The following is an 18,736-nucleotide window of genomic DNA, read 5'->3' on the forward strand; positions in this document are numbered from 1 at the left end:
AAAATATGAATAAACAGTCTGATTCAAAAAGATATCCAATTTGAAACATTCCAGCAAGCTACACACATGTAAATACAACCAAAACAACATAAAAGCCTATATTGTTTTTCTACCTGTACTTACAAGTTGGAAACAGAAGATTAGAAGATAGAAAGAAGCTTCTCATAGCTGAGAGACAGACAAAAAGACACAGACCCAAGACAAAGAAGACCCACAAATTCCCTCCCTTAAGCTTTTAAAAAATCCGGTTTCCTCATTGGTCCTCTTGTCAGGTGTTTGGTCCCCTTTGTTAACCCTTTACAGGTAAAAGAAACATTAACCCTTGGCTATCTATTTATGACAACCTGAAATAAAGTTTCTTAGGATAGTATGGAAAGTGGAGAGAAAAATGACAAATAAAGGCTAATTAGAAATAGTTAGCTGCTAGGTAAAGCTGTGCTAGGTGGGGGCATCGTTAGTGTTTTGGGAATATTAACAGGATTTCTTAACTTATCTGTAAATTGCTCTGAAAGCACCAATATTTCACAGATGACAGGGTTTGGGGTTAGGCTAGGGAGGGATGTGTGTGTGTGAGTGTGAGGGTGCTTTTCAGTGTCCTGCACTATGGAAGAAAGGTAGCTCCCTTTACGCCCCTTCTCCTCTTCCTTGGCTTACTCAGAAAATCTTAGGCAAAAATGACAGCCGAGGATCTATTTCAGGTTGTTAAACTAACGTCCCCTCCTCTGTGTGGGTCAGGGTAAAACAAACCTCCCTTCCTCTGTGTGGGTCAAGATAAGTCTGAAGTGGGCATCAGATCTCCCATGCAGTCCACTTATGTCTTTCTCTGTGTATCTATATAAATGTAGTTTGTGTATGTGAGAATGAGTGTGAGTTTGTCATTCGCACATGCGCTCTCTCTCTCAACATTCACGCACATATACATGATCAAATTTTGTTCTCTGTCTACATTGCTGAAAATCTGGAAGAACTCTATTTGCATACATCAGGATTTATGCAGGTGTAGCTAAAAACACACGCACACACAGACACGCGCACACACATGCACCTAGCTGCATGTGAGAGAGAGAGTAACCCCTTTCTTCCAAACCTGGAGTGCCCCATTTTCCTGTTGTTGTTACCCCCATTCCATAGCTGAATTCACTTGGGCACTTTGTCAGACATGTAGATGTTCGCAACCGAACTGCCTTTATATTTTCCTGAGGCTTTTTTGCAGAGCAGTTTGGATTGTGACAAAAGCTCAACGTTTTTCTGCTGCACTAATCGCCAGTTATACTCCTGACCTGCTGCTGTTCACATTGCTCTGTCAGAACAGTAGGCAGCTGCTGGCACTTCACCAACAGGAAAGTCTAAAGTGGGACGCCTGCTGGAGGGGCAACCAGAAAGGCCTCAGGTTTGTCCCAGGCACTCAGTCAGAAAGCTTGACTTTTAAATTTGCTCAGTGAACCCAGTTTATTCAGGGGGCACACAGCTGCTGTAAAAGAAGCAAGACAGGATCCCTCTGTCTGTGACAGCTGAGATGTGAAGTGATTAGGAGAGGCTGAGAGAGAGGGATTCCTGGGGCGGGAAGCAGGCATGTAATGCCCAGAAATTCAAAGATCGCTCACAGTCAAATTGATCCATTCTATTTTCATGGTAGGGAGCACGGTCTTGTGGTTAGAGCAGGGACTGAGACTCAGGGTTCCAAAGTTCTGTTCCTGCCTAGGCCACTTGTTTGGGGTGTGGCATAGGGCAAATCACTGGGGTCACATTTTTCCATCTTGGGGGAGTGGGGAAGGAGTTTAGACCAGTAGGAGCTGAGCTCCTTTTACCTGGTAACCATTCTTTGCTGACCTTATATGTGTCAAACTAGCAGAGTATCTCTGAGCAGGATTTCAATATTAAACTATCCCCCAGAACAGCCTAGCAATGAACGCATGTTTGGTTGTCAAATGCAGTCCAAAAGGGAGAGCTGAAAACTCTTCATACTGAAGAGTTAAACCATTCAACCAGAGTTGCCCATTTTCTGTCCATGTGAAGGTCTTAATGGCAGGTTCCCTGATGGCCCGATGTAAAATGGGACAGAGTGCAGTAACTCTCACCTTTAATAAAAAGGAGCAACCTGGTGAGAGTGCAGGTTCCAGGTTGCAAAGTTTCATCTTGATCTAAATGGCCAGGTTGCTAGGACCAAGCTGAAGCATTGTCTGCTGGCCTAGTTCTCCTTAAAGCCTGCATCTTTGTAGCAAAGAGGAAGGGCAGCCTTCAGACCAACCTGCACAATGGGTTACCCTTGCTTCAAATGAAGTGTCACTGCCAATGAGTCAGATAGAGAAAAGACCAGGATAAACATGGTGGCTCTCCCCCTCATTGGCTGAACGCTAGCCAGATTAAGCATTTCCGCTGAGCCCACGTAAGAGGCAATGTGTTGTTGTTCACTGCTCCTTTCTGCAGTGTGTCACCGGTTGCTGTTTGTTGCTGAGCGTGCAGTTCCCTGTGTGTTTTGTTTACCCTAAATTTCTGTTGCATGTCCAAAAATGGAAAAAGTGTTTGGGTTACTTTTTTCTCTACTACATCATGAGGATGATGAAGCAGAGCTACCAATTAACCATTCCTCCTGGTTTTGTCTCACACTTTCCTTCTTGTTCCATTTCCAGGACCAAGCACCACCTGCCAAGAAGATTCCTGTGCAAATCAGGGCATCTGTAATCAGCAATGGGAAGGTTTTACCTGCGACTGTTCCATGACTTCATACTCTGGGAGCCAGTGCAATGACCGTGAGTGCCAGCTTTTCCTGTCTGGGACTTAGTAGGGAGTTGCGAGGTGTGTGTTGCGAGGGCACAGAAAACAATTAGGGTGGGTACTTCCAGAACACAGCTTTCCCAATAGCAAAGCCAAATCATCTGCTTCATAGAAAGAAACTTAAAAGGTCGGATTCCTTGAAGCAATATCCAGTAGATTATTTCTCTTTGATCTAGTTTTCATGTAATCCTTGCTGAATGCATACTTCCTGTTTTCATTTTTACAAAGGGATCTAATGACAATGACCACTGAATGTCTGGGTTTACAGAAACCCAGCATAATTACACATGTTGGGTAATAATGAGACTTGTACAAAACTTGGCATGTTTTGGTTCATGTAGTTTTGTGGTCAGAGTCTTGTTTTGGGTTTGTTTTCATCTTAATCCCTAAGATAAAGTCATACCCCCAAATGAAACTGCTGAACATCACTCCACTCTGAGAATAACAAGGATTCTTGAAGTGCTGGCTTTCTGTCAATATGGAGATTTGGGCTCCGATTACTGAAGTGCTTTGGTTAAAATTGGGATGGGAGATTAAATGTGGAAGAGCAATGTGATTGTATTCCTCCAAATGTTGAACTCCCTTGCTCAAAGACATTGAGTGTTCTCCCCTCATCAGATCTGCCCTGAGGCCTCTGATTAATAATGAAGTTGAATAAATTGTGAACTGTGTGTAGATAATTTTCCCTCCTTCAATAGCCTTTGCTGACATCTAAAGGAAGCAGCTGAGTTCTGGACCATCACGTCCAATTTCCTTTATTTTACGAAATAGAATGTTTTACTGCAACGGTCCAGAACACAGGAGTAGGTGCAACATTGTGGGCCAGTACTACAATACCTACAGTATTGTGCTGTATTTACTGTAGTGCTCATCATTCATTTTCAGTGAATACTGCAGCTAGTACAGCATTGTGCGCTTGAGTACTTTGGACCAGTACTGAATCATGATGATAATTTAAATATGAGCATTTATAGTATGTTTTTTATTAGAGTTTCAAAGGTCTGGCTGATTGAGTGCTAGGTACTAGTAACACCAGGTACTAGTAACATTTCTACCCTTGCCCACTGGAACTGTCTGACCAAACCTCTGGGACTGAAATTCTCCCCAAAGAGCGGATCCTCAGAAGTGCCCCCCACCCCCATTCCTCTCATGGGCTGTGAAACTTGACCTTCCACAAATCACTCAGAGCAAATTTTGGCCCAGGGTGTCTACCAGTGTTCTGTTTGAAAAGAGATTCACGGTATTGTCTGGGCCAATGGGCAGGTAAGCTCTGATCTTGGGCTGCATAGCAGACACCATCATTATCTCCTTGCCATGCTGACCTCTCTCCCCGTAGTTCTCCACTCTTTCAAAAAATGATCAGTGTAGCTCCCTGTTTGTCACATATGGTCACTAGTCCCCCACTTTTGAGCACTGCTCTGTTGTTCAGCTTCAACTTGTTAAGCAAATCATGTTATAAGGCTAGTAGCGTAGAGGAAACCCTACGTTGGAATCTGTTAAGCAGCATTTAAGTGAGTGCCTTGGAGAGCTCTAAAGGGATTATTGAAATTGTGTTCTTCCTTGTTCCTAATGGGCTTCCGGGCTCCAGAGTGTTGCCATGCCCTTGTGATACTGTTGCTAATGAATTCAGGCAGGCTCTGAAGTGTCAACAAGCCAAGTTCCTGAGTCTGTAATTGGGCATTCCTTGCCACTTTGAAGCTGGCAGCTGGAAAGCCATGCAGGGCAGTCAGAGAGTAGTTTGATCTGAGTGATGGTGACTCAGATGCAGTGACCAGCTTCCAAATGCCAGCGGGTGCTTGTATGTGCCCTTGCCAGTGAATCGGAAATGCTCGCGGGAGGATGTGTGTCTCAAAAAGAGCTGGGAAGGTAAGTCACACTGACTGCTCCAAGGCAGCAAGAGTCCAGCTGGGATCTGCACAAGGTACGTGTGCCATCTTGTTGTGTTAAAAATCTCTGCCAAGCATTGAGGCTTGAGATGCCTTTTCCTGTCACTGATCACCTCACTTCTGCTACGAACCAAGGGTTGCTGCAGTTGGCTCTTGTTCTATGTCTGTTCAACATGTTTCTTATTACACCTTGTCTGATGCAAACAGAAGTGCTAATATCGGATTGTGAGAGTGAATTATGCATCATGTGAACTGGATTTAGTGGGGTGGCTGGCAGGAAAAAATAGCCCACTCTGAAACCTTCCTCTACACAAGCTGTAGCCTTAGTTGCCATTTAAGAATGTGTTAGGAACTGCTGGCTCAAGATGTTTTTTTGAACACAGTCTGTTTCTGTTATTTTGGTAGATGCTCATCAAATAAATACATTAGGGTCAATTTCTACTCTTGCACTGGTGTAAGTGCATGGCTGCAGTACCCATTTTATATTGAAAACTAATCAGTGGAGTTACTACAGATTTATGCCAGTGTATAAGAAAGCAAAATTTGACCCAGATGAACTGCTTTCTCATCCCATTTCAATAAATAGCGCACATGTCCTCGTTGGGATGATTGCACTGGAATAGATTCAGTGTAGCACTTTTCAGTAATACTGTGGGATGGATAAATGGCACAGCTAGTCCATTTAAATGAATCTCTCAGTAGCTGCTTTATCTAGTCCCCAGTAACCAGTAGGTGTGAATTGTAACTTGCTAGCACAAACCTTACAGACTGAAGGAGTCTTCTGTGTTGACCGATGCTCAAGAAGGCTTGGTGACATAGTAATCCTCATTTGGAGCAATTAGTCTAATTCAATCCCACAAGTAGGACTTTCTGTACCTTTCTGGAATGGACTTTCTGCTGCTATTGCACTTCCCAGTTTGGATATAAATGAAAAAAAAAAGATACATTATGTAATGCACAAGCTGGTTAGAAAACATTGAATAATTTTAGAATATGGGCTGTAAAAATGTGTAATCAGGCATAATCTAGTGCTACTGTTTTCCTGGTTTCTGCTTTGGATACTGATTTGTACTAAAACTGCAAACAGCGAGAGTGTGTGGGAGAGTCAAAGAAATGTCTAAAGTTCTGGAAATGTGGGTTCAATTCTGCTCCCACCTGGGACTGCTACTCGTTAATGATGGAGCAATTCTGGTCAATCGGTCCAACCTTTTTGACTTGCAACCCAACTTTCTAATGTGGGCAGCTTGATAAGATGGAAAAATCCAGCATTAGGATGCTACAGTTGGCACTTATGGATATTAATCAGGCATTGACATGCCTACATGTCACACTGAGCCTCCAAATGGCAGAAATTTTTCATGTGCTGCTAAGGTACTGAATTTCCAAATTAGGACACAATGTCAGTGCAATCGAATAACTCAGATCTGTGGAGCCTCCCAGCCTAGCTAGATTTGTTCAGTACAGACACAAAGGGCTTGTCTAAACATACAACACTTTGTGGGGACTGGGGAGAGCTCTCCCATTGGCATAATAAAACCACCTCGACAAGAGGCAGCAGCTAAGTCAGCAAGAGAAGCTCTTCCATCGACATAGTGCTGTCCACACCAGTGCTTAGGTTGGTGTAATTTATGTAGCTAGGGAGTGGTTTATTCACACCCCTGAATAAGTTATGTCAACATAAGTTATAGTGTAGACATAGCCTAGGTCTTTACTTTAACACTGGACCTTTAATGTATTAATTCCAGGCTCCCAGTAACTTGAGACATACCATTTGCAAAAATTGTTGTCTATAATCTTGGTCATGGAACTATAATGTGCCCCATATCTCTGTAGTCAGACCATCAGATCGTCCTCTATAGTGAAGTCTTATAAAGCTAGGCTTCACAGATCCAGCTAAAGGGAATGCAGTGGGACGGGATGAAACTGGATCTCACAGAGAGCTGCTAGTTACTCTGTGTCTCATGTAGATGGCAAATGTTTTCAGGAGGAGTCACCAGGCTGATTCAGGTGTGTATTAATAGAGGCTCATTGTCTGTAACAGATCGATAGCTAGAGGTGTGGCTAGAGCAGATAGGAGAGTGTGAAGCACCTTTCCAAACAGCTGTCTGGTGGAATGGTTGTTAAGTCTGTCTGTTGGCTATCAAGCAGATTTCTGGTTTTATTTATTTATTTTTAAAATTATAGGTTGTAATATTGATCCAAGCTGTTAAAACACGTTTTCCATTCAGTCTGCAGGAAAAAGAAGCAGTCCATGTTTGCTCATCCTTTGTATATCTTCTCTCTCACTTCCCATATGTACATTGCTACAAACAGAACGATCTTCTTACTCAAACATTGGTGCTAGTAGGTGAGACGTGCTTGTTCTGTTACCTGGGGAAGTAGTAATATGGGACTGTTGTTCTTTTCACAATAACTGGCAGCATTTTTCATCAAAGGATACTTTCCATGTGATTTATAACCCATGCACTGCTTCTTTGATCTGGTGAATCCCATTAGTGTGTGTGGGGTGGGGGAGAGGAGAGAGGGAGGCAGGGTTACTTCCTCCATGCATGTGACTCATTCATATAGTAATGGCTTTGTCATGATCAAGCCCTCCTGGACTCCAGCTCTGTATGTGACGGGGGGCTGGTTCATGTTAGTGGAGCTCTCTTGTCCTTCAGCTCAGTTAAAAATGTCAGCGCCAAAATTAGCAGTTTCTGAATAAATCTCAGAACAAAATTTTTGAATTAAGGTCAGAATGTGATGGGCCTAAGAACAGGGAAGTAGGCGCAGGCCATCTATGAACATTGTGGCCCTGCCATCTTCCTCTGCACTTTCCTGTTTGTGTTTTTCACACTGAGTGAATTTAGCACTATTGATAGATGCTAGATTGACAGTTCTGGAGTCCGAAGACCTGTAGAGTAGGTGGACAATGAGCAGTGACAGGACAAACTTCACTCATCCTGCCTAAAGAATATGGTACAACCCTGACCTTCAGTAATGAAATGGAGATTTAGCCTCCATGTGACATTCAGTCCCTGGATTCTCTGCTGAGACTCCCAGCAAGGAGGACAGTTAAAGCAGTACTGCTGAGGGCTTTTTATGAAGTGCTCACCTGCCTCAGAGAACGGGACTAAGATCCTTTCCCCTCCTAGCTCATTTAATCGATGCCACCATAGCTATTTTTTGCGGTCAGATTAAAACCTGTGACTCAGAGGCTAGCACTTTTCCCCCCTTCTCAGTGATTGTTGTTGCCAGTGGGCCAATTACCTGGTGTTCAGGCATCGTAACCTCATTGTAACTTCATCTCCATTGGTTCAGCTTGATGTATTTGCAGAAGCTCTTTTGTTGCCCATGTTTAATTATCACCCATTCATCTGTAATGTGGCCAGTTTATTACTTATTGATACTGAGAGCAGTAAGCACTGAGAAGCTGCTGGTATGTCAGAAATAAATCTGCATGTGCTTCATTAGTCGTGTGTGGCTAAATTGATTAGCTGTTTAAATAAAAGCAAACACCCTCTCCCCTACTCCCACCCCAGCATGCAGCTATAGCAAAGTCCACCCTACGTGAAGCAAAAGCCACCTCTGATTCAACTCACATGAATCAGGCCTTATTAGAGCAGAGCAGGCATCCTACTCTCTCCTTCACTTCTCTCACCTTGCTCCTTCCTTCATCTCTTTTGTCCCCTCTCTCCTCAGTGCCTTTTTACGTCACCTTCTATAACCAGAACTGCCTGCCTGATCTAGTCAATCAAGCATCCTCACTCTGCTCCTTCCAATTCCACTCTGCTGTCGGTTGGCCTTCCGATGCTGTTCTCTACCCCTGTGCCTTACTGACCTCATCTTTCCAAAGTAAGAAGAGGCAGGCGGAAGGAGATATAAATGTGGCTGTGTATTCAGCATGCGATATAAATCACATGATCATTACTGGTCATGACCTTTGTTCTTCCTCCCTTGTTTAACTGTTTGCCATCACTTGATGTGTTATGTCTGGAACTGTACTATCTTCAGGACAGGGATCTGCCTTTCATGCTTTGTAAAGCGCCTTTCGCCTCTCCATTGCTGTAGCATAAATAACGCATATTTGTTCCAGCACTCAAGTGGTTAAGAAGGTTTTGTTGCCTTTCGGTAAGCAGGGGAGCAAGTTCATCCTGAAATCACACCTGTAAAGCATCTCTCTGGGATGCAGGTCGAGAGCTTGTTTGAAAGCGAGTCCAGTTGGCATACTACCCTTGCACCCATCTGGAGTCATCCCTGAGGGTTAGCCATGTTAACACTGTGGTGAATTTGGACCTAAATGTTTTGGATGAGATTTGTGGTAAGGAGGTAGTTTGGGAGCAGCTGTCCCTGGAATGTTCTTTCCCGCACCTTTGCATTTCTCCCTCAGGTACTCACACTGAAAACCATCTCCTTTCCAACAGAGAGCCTGGAAAACTTACTCTTTCCTGCTCCCCAAATGCAGCTAGCTCTTTAGCACTCAAGTGGGTAATCTAATTACTACTGCATCAGCAGCTTGGCACAGGGAGCTTTTGATAGAAGATCTGCAATCAGTCACTGTTATCTGTGCACACCTGGCTGCTGTCACCACATAAGCTATGGTCCAGTGATGCCACACAGTTTGATGGGATGGAAAGGAAGAGGGTTTATACAGGTGGCAGTAACAGCAGCTTCCATAGCAGCCTTTGAACAAGATGCACTAGAAGTTACTTTTCTGTCTTTCTGACTTTGTTCTGTGTGTTCTGTGCCACTCTTACAAACCAGTTTTGACAAGCATCTCCATAGCTTGGCACCCATCATGGGCACTATTTTGCCATGTGACATTTTCTGTGAGTCATTGTTGACATCTTGTGGCTTTTGTTGTGGATAGTTTGATCACAGAAGTTTCATCCCCACTATGAAGCATAAAGGCTGGACTCAGAGATGGCAGATTTCATTGGTGGCCTATCCATGTGTTCTGAGAAGCGCTGCTATGACCAGGCATTGCCACAAATTGATGTTGCCACAAAATTGGCGTGCTGTGTCCCCCAAACTGCCTACCTCTATTGAAGATGATCTGCAAACCGAAACTCCATTAGCTGTAGAATACAATACTGAAGGCCTTTACAGCCTTTGATATATGAAAGTTTAAAAGGAGCTGTCAATGGATTTACTTTAGACTTTAAACCTACCTGCTTTTTTGCCTTTTAATGACTTGGATTTTTCCAGCTTACTGGTTCTGGGATACAGAATTGGCAATAGCAGGTTTAAAACTCCCTTCACCCTTCCCCTGGTTCCTGTCACACCAACAGAAAGCAGAAGATCAGAAGTCCAAAGTGCAGTCAATCCATTGTTTATTGGGGTTAATCAGGCAAGCGCATCCATAGCTCTTCATGCCTGTAGAGCCTTTTTTCTCACTGTCCCAGTTTCCCCTTCCTTAGCAGGCATAATTATACCTGTAATGCACAGCCCTTGGTCCCATGCCTTACAATTTATGGTGATGTTCTGTTTTGGAGGTTCCTGGGTCTGGGCGCTTCAGTACCACCTCTTTTGTATCCCATAGGAGGGTAAGGAGTGAGGTTGTGTTTCAGTCAGGGCTAGACATTTCTTTGGCTTTTAGTGTTTCTTACACCTTCTCTTCCCCCTCCCCCTCCTCCTTGCCCCTCCTGACTGGTTATCTGACCTTATCTCAGGAGAGGAGTTGAGGCAGGACTGTCCTTCAAGTATGTGCTTGTATATTAAACTCCCACTCTACCCAGCAACACTTTAGCTCTATCTCTTGTCACCCCATCTGCCTGTGGGCAGATTTAACACACAGTGTCTTTGTTCTTTGTTCACACGTTATTAAGAATATAAAAATATCAAAAGTCAAATGGGCAAACAAGACCCAAAATTCTCTCAGGCAAATATACAGGCCTGAATGCTACATTGTCATCACTAACACTCCTAACAGCGAGGATGGATAGATGTGGCTCTAAATAGGTCTGTTCCATCTCTAGTTTTTATGGGCCAGATTCTGTTCATAGTTACAGCAGTGTAAACACGGAGTAATGCCACTGATTTCAGTAGAGTTACTTTGGATTTATACCAGTATCACTGAGATGAAAATCTCACTGAATCTGATTGAGACTTTTATCAGATTTTTATGAAGTTCAGTGTACACTAAAGAGAAGATCGCCTTTAAAATCACAGTCCTAATTTGGACAATCTATACCATGAAGTATTTGTAGGGTCCAACATTGTGCCCAGCAGCCATAAGAATGCCAGAATGCACAGACAGCCTGTATTAGAATTTTGTCCTTTTGGGGATAGATCTTGAGCTCATAAGTAAGTCCAGGTCTGTGTAAAAGAGAGAGAGAAAGAAAGAGAGATCCAATCTGTTTTTTTCTCCCTTTTTTTATGATGAAAGTTCTTGACAGGAAAAACCTAAGGCAGAGGGAAATGAAAGGTCCTGGAGGAGATTCTTGTTCATTATCCAAGCTGCCTAATGCACTAATTATTGCTTGTCATTGGAAGATGGCTGCCTACTGATCTCCAGTGGAGCTTAGCTGTACATGGAGACATATCTGTAACATTATAGGCTTGTTACCCAGAAGCTGGTATAATAGGCTCAGCTGTGGAACACTGGGGATTAGATACAAAATCTTAATTACAGTTATCAGACTAATGATCCCCAAGGGGCAGATTGAGGTTGGCTGTGTGGGTACCTGTGAAGTGGGCTGTGGAGGGGGGAGGGCTTTTGGATGGATTTGATTGTCTGGAGGTGTTTCACTGCTTAGAGACAACTGTGCCTTGAGAAAAATTGGGATGGGAGAGTGGGACTTCCAGTAATCTGCGTAAAGATTCTCTACAGCATGGAGAACTTCCCCCGTGGACCAAACACTGAAGAGAGAGATCCTTTCTTTGTCCTTTCAGCTCATCAGCAATAAGGCAAGAATAAAATGACTGAAAATAGCTGTCTGCAGCAGAGAACTGTTAATAGAAATGCAGCTTTGTTCGTGGGTATGTGAAGGAGCTGACCCTGTACCTTACTGAGCCATATAGGTTGATTATAGATCATCTGCCAGCTTTTAGGTGTGAATCCTTGTGAACCCCTCTAATGCTCTGCATTGAAGATGAGCTGCATAACACTGCAGGTCACCAGACATATGTAGTACTTTGACAAATGTGTACCTGCAGTGCTGTCCCATAACTATCTGGGATTCGGCGCACTCCAGTACTGGAACTTTGGGGGTGCAAAACTGAGACCTGAAGCAGTGAATAGCTCCTTCCATGAGAGAGCAAAGGGTAACTAAGTGAGAGTGAGTTTTTACTGGGCCTTCTTAGCAACAACAATTTCCAGCATGGGAATAATTGCTGATTTGGTTTAGTTGAGAAGCTCTCCTAGGTCTTGTAGCCAAAGCCCAGAACTAAAATAACTTTTTATTTGACTTGAATGTTAATCATACACCTGCCAAACACAAACTGTTTCTTTCTGTTAAAGAAACACTGTCTGGCCTGTCATCTTAAAAGAAACATGGTCAGAGTTCTCCTCCTCCTCTCCTACCTTTGCTTTGAAACTTAATTGCATAGCTTGGCCACTGCAAAGCTGGTGTCAAGTTTGCTGGCTTCCCTTAACTATCTGTCATAGCTTCCCCCTCACCCCCAAATTGCAGTAAATGACCTTCTGCCTGCTACATCTCTGTCCTGCTGATCTCAGGCAAATGATGAAGATGGATGGCAGATATCATAGGCCATCAGTCATGCAGTTTGTAGGTCCCGAAGAAGCATCTGTGTCATTAATAGTTCATCTGTCACTGATTTCCCCATAGGGGAGGGGAACACCACTCAATGCTGCAGAGGGATCTATCACTGTGCTTTTGTTTTGTTTTTTTAAATATCTGAGGCTTCAGTAGTCAGATTTCTTCCACCTAGGAATGCAGATTGTACTCCCTGATGAGTATTTGTGGTTCAGGAGTGAGTTTAGGAATCTAAACCAGGGAGAGCACTCAACGGAGCCTTGAGAACTCTTACGCTGAAATCAACAGATTATTTTCTCTGCTTGGTTTTGGTAACGATGCTCTGGTCAGTTATCTGGGGGATTGAACCCAGGGCCTCTGGATCTAAAACCATGAATTTACACTGCTTTTGAGCTAAAGTTCTGAGAGCTAGTGTTTGACAGGCAGTGTCAGCTCCATAAACCTCTGTAGGCAGTCCAGCTATTTGATGGTGGATGAGGGATAAGGACCACACGCTGTTATTGTGGGTTATATTTCCAATCCTGTAACTTTTCAATCCAGAAAATCTACACAAGCACCTAGTCAATGCATTAAGGGTAATGCTAATAATAGTACTGTATGCTTAAAGAGCACTTCTGTTTTTCAAATAGAAACTACTTTGTTGTGTATTCAACACACTCCATCCCACAGCTAGATAGTCTCTTGCTTGGTGAATTCCCTGACAATACTTCACATTCTGTGGGGTTACAAGGGCCTACATAATGAGAGGTGAGATCTCCCCATGCTTTCCATTGTTTAACCCCAGCTCATGGTAGGAGTTTGTACTGGGGATAGTGAATTACATATCATGTATGCAAATCAGCAGTCTCTCTCACTCTTTTCTCCTGCCCTTTGCAAGAGTAGGTTCACTCTGTGTGCTGTCAACATCAAAACCTGGACCAGTACGTTCAGACCAGCATAATGTGGTGGTGTGTAAGGGTGAAGGTTTATGTTGTTCAGCTCATGCCTGCTCAGAGCCATACTTAGGCATACGCAGCATGCACGGCTGCGTAAGGCACCCAAAACTTTGGGGCACCACCAGTACAGCGGGTAAGAGCAGGTCGGCTCCCACACACCAAGCGCGTCCTGCAGTTCCCTTAGGTAGGGGCTGTATTCACAGAGCCAAATGCTCCGGTGCGGCTCACTCTGCATGAGGGAGAGAGTACAGGGGTCTCTGCAGGGAGCTGTGATTCTTTGCTGCCGTGAGGTGGGCCGGGCGGCTTGGTATCCTTTGCTGCCTCCCCTCTCCTCTACCAGGCTGTGAGCCCAGGCTGCCACAGCGTCTGCTGAGTAGAAAGCTCAGCGATGGGGAGGGGGTGGTTCTTCTGGGGATCTGCGGGCATCAGTTTAATAATATTGCATAGGGCCCCATAAATCCTAAGGATGGCCCTGTGCCTGCTCATTAGAAATGCATCTCATATAAACTCTTATAAAGTGCAAGAATGTTCAGATGTATCTGGGGAAATGCCCTAACAGAGACATCCACCAGGCTCTTAAGTAGGTTCTGCAGGGAAGTGCTTTGGAAGACCCATTGCTCAGTTCGTTTAAAGTAGAGTGGACATAGCACCAGGAACACATTGAGGTCCTAGCCTTGAAGCCAATTTCTGGGGCTCAGGCTGAAATAAAAACCATCTCAGATCTTCATGCCAGAACTCAGATGGCCGTAGAACCTTTCTGTGGGTAGAGAAAGTTTGTTGGACTCCTACACAGTGTTTGGGTTGTAGCAGAACGAGTCAGATTTATTTCCATGTATAACACCAGCACAAGGGCCTATGCTTAAGCCTTTAGCAGGAGTTTTACTTGGTGCATTGCACCTTCTACACTGGGGTAAATTTCAACCCAAAGACCAGTGCCTGAGAGAACACCAAGCTAGTCATTCAAAACGACCTCTGCTATTGGCAGGAAGTTCACATTTCTGTCCAGGTAGTTTGAGAGGGAAGGAATGAACCAGGCGATGTCTGCTACTCAGTAACGCTTCATCCAGCGATGCTTCTAGTGCTGATAGCCAATACTGTGGAGGGTGACAGTGTACTACTGGGGTTTCTCTCCAGCTCTCCAAAGGACCCTTTTTCTTTTGGGACCAGGAAGATGAAAATTCCCGGGGCTGATTCAACTTGGAGGACCGCTCGAAGTTTGACAAGGTTATGCTTTTGAGGCCTGGTGATGGTGCTCATCATAACTACAGTAGGTTAAGGTCTGCAACAAGAGGGTGCTCACAGCTACAATAGGACTGATGGCAAGTAACATTCATTGCAGATGGTTCTCTGCCCACGCTTCTCTATTTATGTAAAGGCCCCCAGTGTTTATGTTAATGGTGATGAGTTTGAGAGTTAAAAATAGGGAGTTGTTTGTTCATTTGTTCTTTATAGATCTGCAACGAACATTATTTTTAATAACGCACAAATTCAACAGAGATTTGTTAGAAGAGGGGGCTACTGAAAAGCCAAGCAGCAGGTGTCTCAAGTGCTGAAGTGCTTGGTCTCCTCACTCCCACTAGATGGTGCTGTGGTCCTGCAGGTTGTCTACATGTGCATCGTTGGACTTCCCAGATCCTTGGTGAATAGTTGAAAGGAGTAAACTGAAATGAAATTAGAATCTATTTCTCTCCGGTTGCCTTTTTCTCCTCTCCAAATTAATCCCACAAAGAGATTTTCCGAAATCACCTCAGGCAGTGTACAGCCCTCGGCAGTTTCTGTTTTCCTTCCTTGCTTAGCCAACTCTGTGGCTTTGCCATCACTTATGAGGGCTTACGGAACCCGCAGGAGGCTTCTCTGAGATGTTACATTTTGAGAACTGCTTATTAAACAGAAAAGCAGAACAGTGTAGGCACTTCTTCAGGTGTATGTATGTTTTTTGTATTGTGGGGGTCTGTCTAGCCACACAAATTGACTTTTTTTTTCTTTTCCCAAAGAATTTTAGTGGTGACGAAGGTGCAACCATAGGGACAAAATCCTCCAACCACAGAGCAGGTAAAGCACAATCAGTGGCAGTTCTGAGTTTCCCCAACACACAGCCACTTCCCTGGGAAAATTCCTGTTAAACAGTTTTCAACTGGATCCAGCTTGCAACTAGGTTTTGGAAGAGAGAAACACTGCTCTCCTGCAGCTACGGACTTTCCAGTAGAAATAAACAGAGATTGATCCTTAGAAGCCAACCCAGAGATACAATGTAGTCTACTGGAATTTCCACTTGGGCTGCTACCATTGTTTGTCACCCTCACAGAGAGGGACAACTTCTGTGGGTAAAAGAGAATTGTTTGTCTATGGTCCATTCAGTACTTGACCTTGCCACTGAGATGATTGATAACAGAACCAATGAGTGCCACTGTGGAGGATGGTTTTTAGTGGCCTGGCCACCTGTTTTCTAGGAACTAGATGGACAGCACCAACTCATTTCACAGAAGAGTCTTATGGCTGGATTCAAGCTGGTCATTTAGAGGTGAAAGACCAGATCCCGATTCAGATCCCCCGAGATAACATCCCAGTGATAGCTGTAGATGTTTCCTCTATACTACAGGCACACTTGGTATCATCACAAAAGTATCTCTCATTTCCTGATACTTCGGTAGCGAATAATTTTTCTCCACCTCTTCTACTGCTCCTGTTCTCAGCATTTCCAAAGTGCTTGTCCTTCTGCTCTCCTATCTTTCTGCTGCCACCAATCTGCTATCTTACTTGTCTTCCCTTCCACCCTCCAGGGGCCCCATAATGGGAAAAAAAACACAAATCCTTACCTGCGTAAGTGGGGGTTGAAAGGGTTTTTTTGGTTTTGGTTTTGGTTTTTTTAACTCTTTAGAGCCTGATCCTGGCAGGTGGTGGAGCACCCACAATGCCCAGCAAAGTCAATAGCAGCAGATCTCAGCACCTCTTGGGATAAGACTCCTGATTTCCTTCTCACTGCTGATGTGGTTTGTGTTTTGTCTGCAGTTTGCTCAGTTTGGACAGTGAAACTGGATTTGCTGTTTAAACTTCCTGTTTATGGTTTGGCTTTCTGATTCTTGCACTGTAGCATGACGCTGTAAAATTTGGGTTTGCAGCACTCAGAAGAGAGGAGGAGTTGTTGCAGTGCAAGTGAAGTGATTGTCCTGTCAGGTTTTCTTCAACCTTCACCTTCCATGCACCTGAAACTTCGGGCCTTAAACTCGATCGCATTTCTTTAAATAACAACAGTTTCCATCATTGTTGCAAAGGTTATTCACTTAGCTCAGGGCTCGTTTGGACCTGACCTCCTGAATCTACAGTTTTCTACCAGGCAGCCGTTAATCCGATGGGCTGTGCTGTAAATAACCACGGTAAATGCTCTGTAATGCATCTTCTCTAGGGCAAGAGGAGTTTTCCATCTCAGAGCCTCTAGCAAGCTTTTGAAGTCACCGCTAATTACCTTATGAGAAAACACAAATCTCTTCCTGACCCTCACTCCCTACCCCAGAACTGAGGCTTAAAACCAACAGCTCTGTTTTAAAAGACCCTCCAATCTGCTCGGGCAGGTGTTTTTCCTTCATTTGGAGGCTGTTCCCCTGGTGATTTCTCCGTGGATCCCACACCTCTGCTGAAGTGTGAACTTGACAGCACTGTAATGTGCTAGTGCTAAACCAGGGCTGAGTGGCATTGTTATGGGGTTTATCTGTATGTCCCAGAGCACCTTGCACGTGGCTATCTTATGTGTATTTTAGTACAACATCTGCAAATTAAGGCTCAGTGTTTGGGATTTTAGTATCTGTGGATAGTTAGATAACAACATGAGAGTGCTTCCTGATTATGCAGGGGCATTCTTTAGGTCCACAAAGGGTGTGGTTCTTGCCACATTAACCTCTGCTTGCTATTGTACTGAAATATCTAATGATTATCAAGTAGAGATTGGGCTGAGTCACAGAATGCACAACTAGATCAGGATGTGCCCCGAGAGTTTGAGTGGGTTTTGGTTATGGCATTCCAGTTCTGATCCATTTCTTGGAGCAGGATCCAAGCCTTGAGATGAGGGCCAGGATCTAGGTGAGAACTTCCCCTCCAAGTTTGAGGAGGTTTTGGATCTGGTGCTCTGGTTTGGATCCACATGGCACCCGACCCAGTAAACTCTTCTGCATTCTGCACTCAGTGTAAACATCAGCCTGGGGATGTCTCATCTGACTGACCGGCAGCTGCAGCTGAGTCTGGCTTTTGCCCTGCCTCATTCTGTTAGTACTGGCCTAATGCAAATTTCCTTTCTCCATCCACTGCTCTGCCACCCGGACTCGGGGGCTGCCATTTCAAGGGGCGGGGGAAAGGCCTCTCATCTTCTAGATGTGCCTCTGACTGATGGCAGCACAGGGCCTGCGGAAAGCAGCAGCTGTGAGCCAACACAACTCACAGTTAAACAGCGGGAGGGCACATCAGAGCAGAAGGAATTGAATTCTCCAGGGACCGAGTTTTTAAACTATTACATATTGAGCAAAGTTTCCCTGGCACCTTGCTTGCTCGCTTGCTTGTTTGTAGTTTTTGCTTTGTTTGTTTGTTTTAACAGAGCTCTGAGTCCCCTCTGGCACTTGCTGCTGGCGCCATGCTGCGTCTTTTCAATTGTAAGAGCTGCCAAGTATAGCAGGCAATGAGTCTGCTTTGTCAAGGAGAGCTTCTGTTTAAAACTGCACTGATGTGATGAAGGGACTCGGAAGTCTCAGGGAATTAGCAATGGAGCCATCTGCTGCTTCAGATCTGGCCCAGGCCAGTAGCTAACCATTGTGATCAGCTGATGGCTAATAAGTAGCTTCTGTGGGGAATGTGTTTGTGGGGCTGGGGAAAAGTTTCAAGCCAATTACTGGGGACAAGTTTCTCCATCAAAACAAATCCTGTGTTTGGCTCTAATTGGGATTCACAGTTTCTAAGGAGGTTGGACTAGATGATCTCCTGAGGTCTCTTCCAACCCTGATATTCTGTGATATCGGAGCAGAGAGGCCAAAGGCTGAGAGCACCATGGAGTCTGTATGTCTCGTAAGCACACAGTGCTAAATGAATGATGGAAAAAATGTGCTCATCTATATCGGTTCAAAGCCAATTTTGATCCAAGCATATTCCTGATTCTTTGGAGTTTGCTTCCCGCATACTTGAGTGCTTGAGCTTTACTAGGGTGAATCCTCTCAAAAGGCAAATGTCAAGCCTGAATGTTCACTGAACACACATTTCACATTGTAAGTCTGACTGTAGCAGTATCCATTTGTGCTACCAGCTGGGAGATCCTCCAGCCCAGGAAACAGAAATCATTCTAGTAACTAGCACAGTGCAAACTCTGAATGTTCACTGTTTTCTGCTCTGGCGCAATAATTATTCCTTGAATAAATGTGTGAATAACTGCCGCTAATGACTACATCTGTGCATACTGTGCTCTGTT

General features: G+C 44.3%; 1 protein-coding gene across 16 annotated transcripts in view; it reads left to right on the top strand.

The window, feature by feature from the left end:
* The window catches only part of NRXN3 (neurexin 3), a 1,449,735-nt gene that overhangs the window by 700,152 nt on the left and 730,847 nt on the right, over positions 1-18,736 (top strand). For all 16 annotated transcript variants that reach the window (XR_012655819.1, XR_012655820.1, XM_075065588.1 and 13 more), the window contains one exon: positions 2,631-2,750. Coding sequence is in view for 14 of the 16 variants with exons in the window: in XM_075065588.1 (XP_074921689.1) it covers positions 2,631-2,750 (120 nt within the window). In the remaining 2 variants the exon portion in view is untranslated. The remainder of the gene's footprint in view (positions 1-2,630; positions 2,751-18,736) is intronic.

This window comes from Chelonoidis abingdonii, chromosome 4 (assembly GCF_003597395.2).
Source record: "Chelonoidis abingdonii isolate Lonesome George chromosome 4, CheloAbing_2.0, whole genome shotgun sequence".
Lineage (NCBI taxonomy): Eukaryota > Metazoa > Chordata > Testudines > Testudinidae > Chelonoidis > Chelonoidis abingdonii.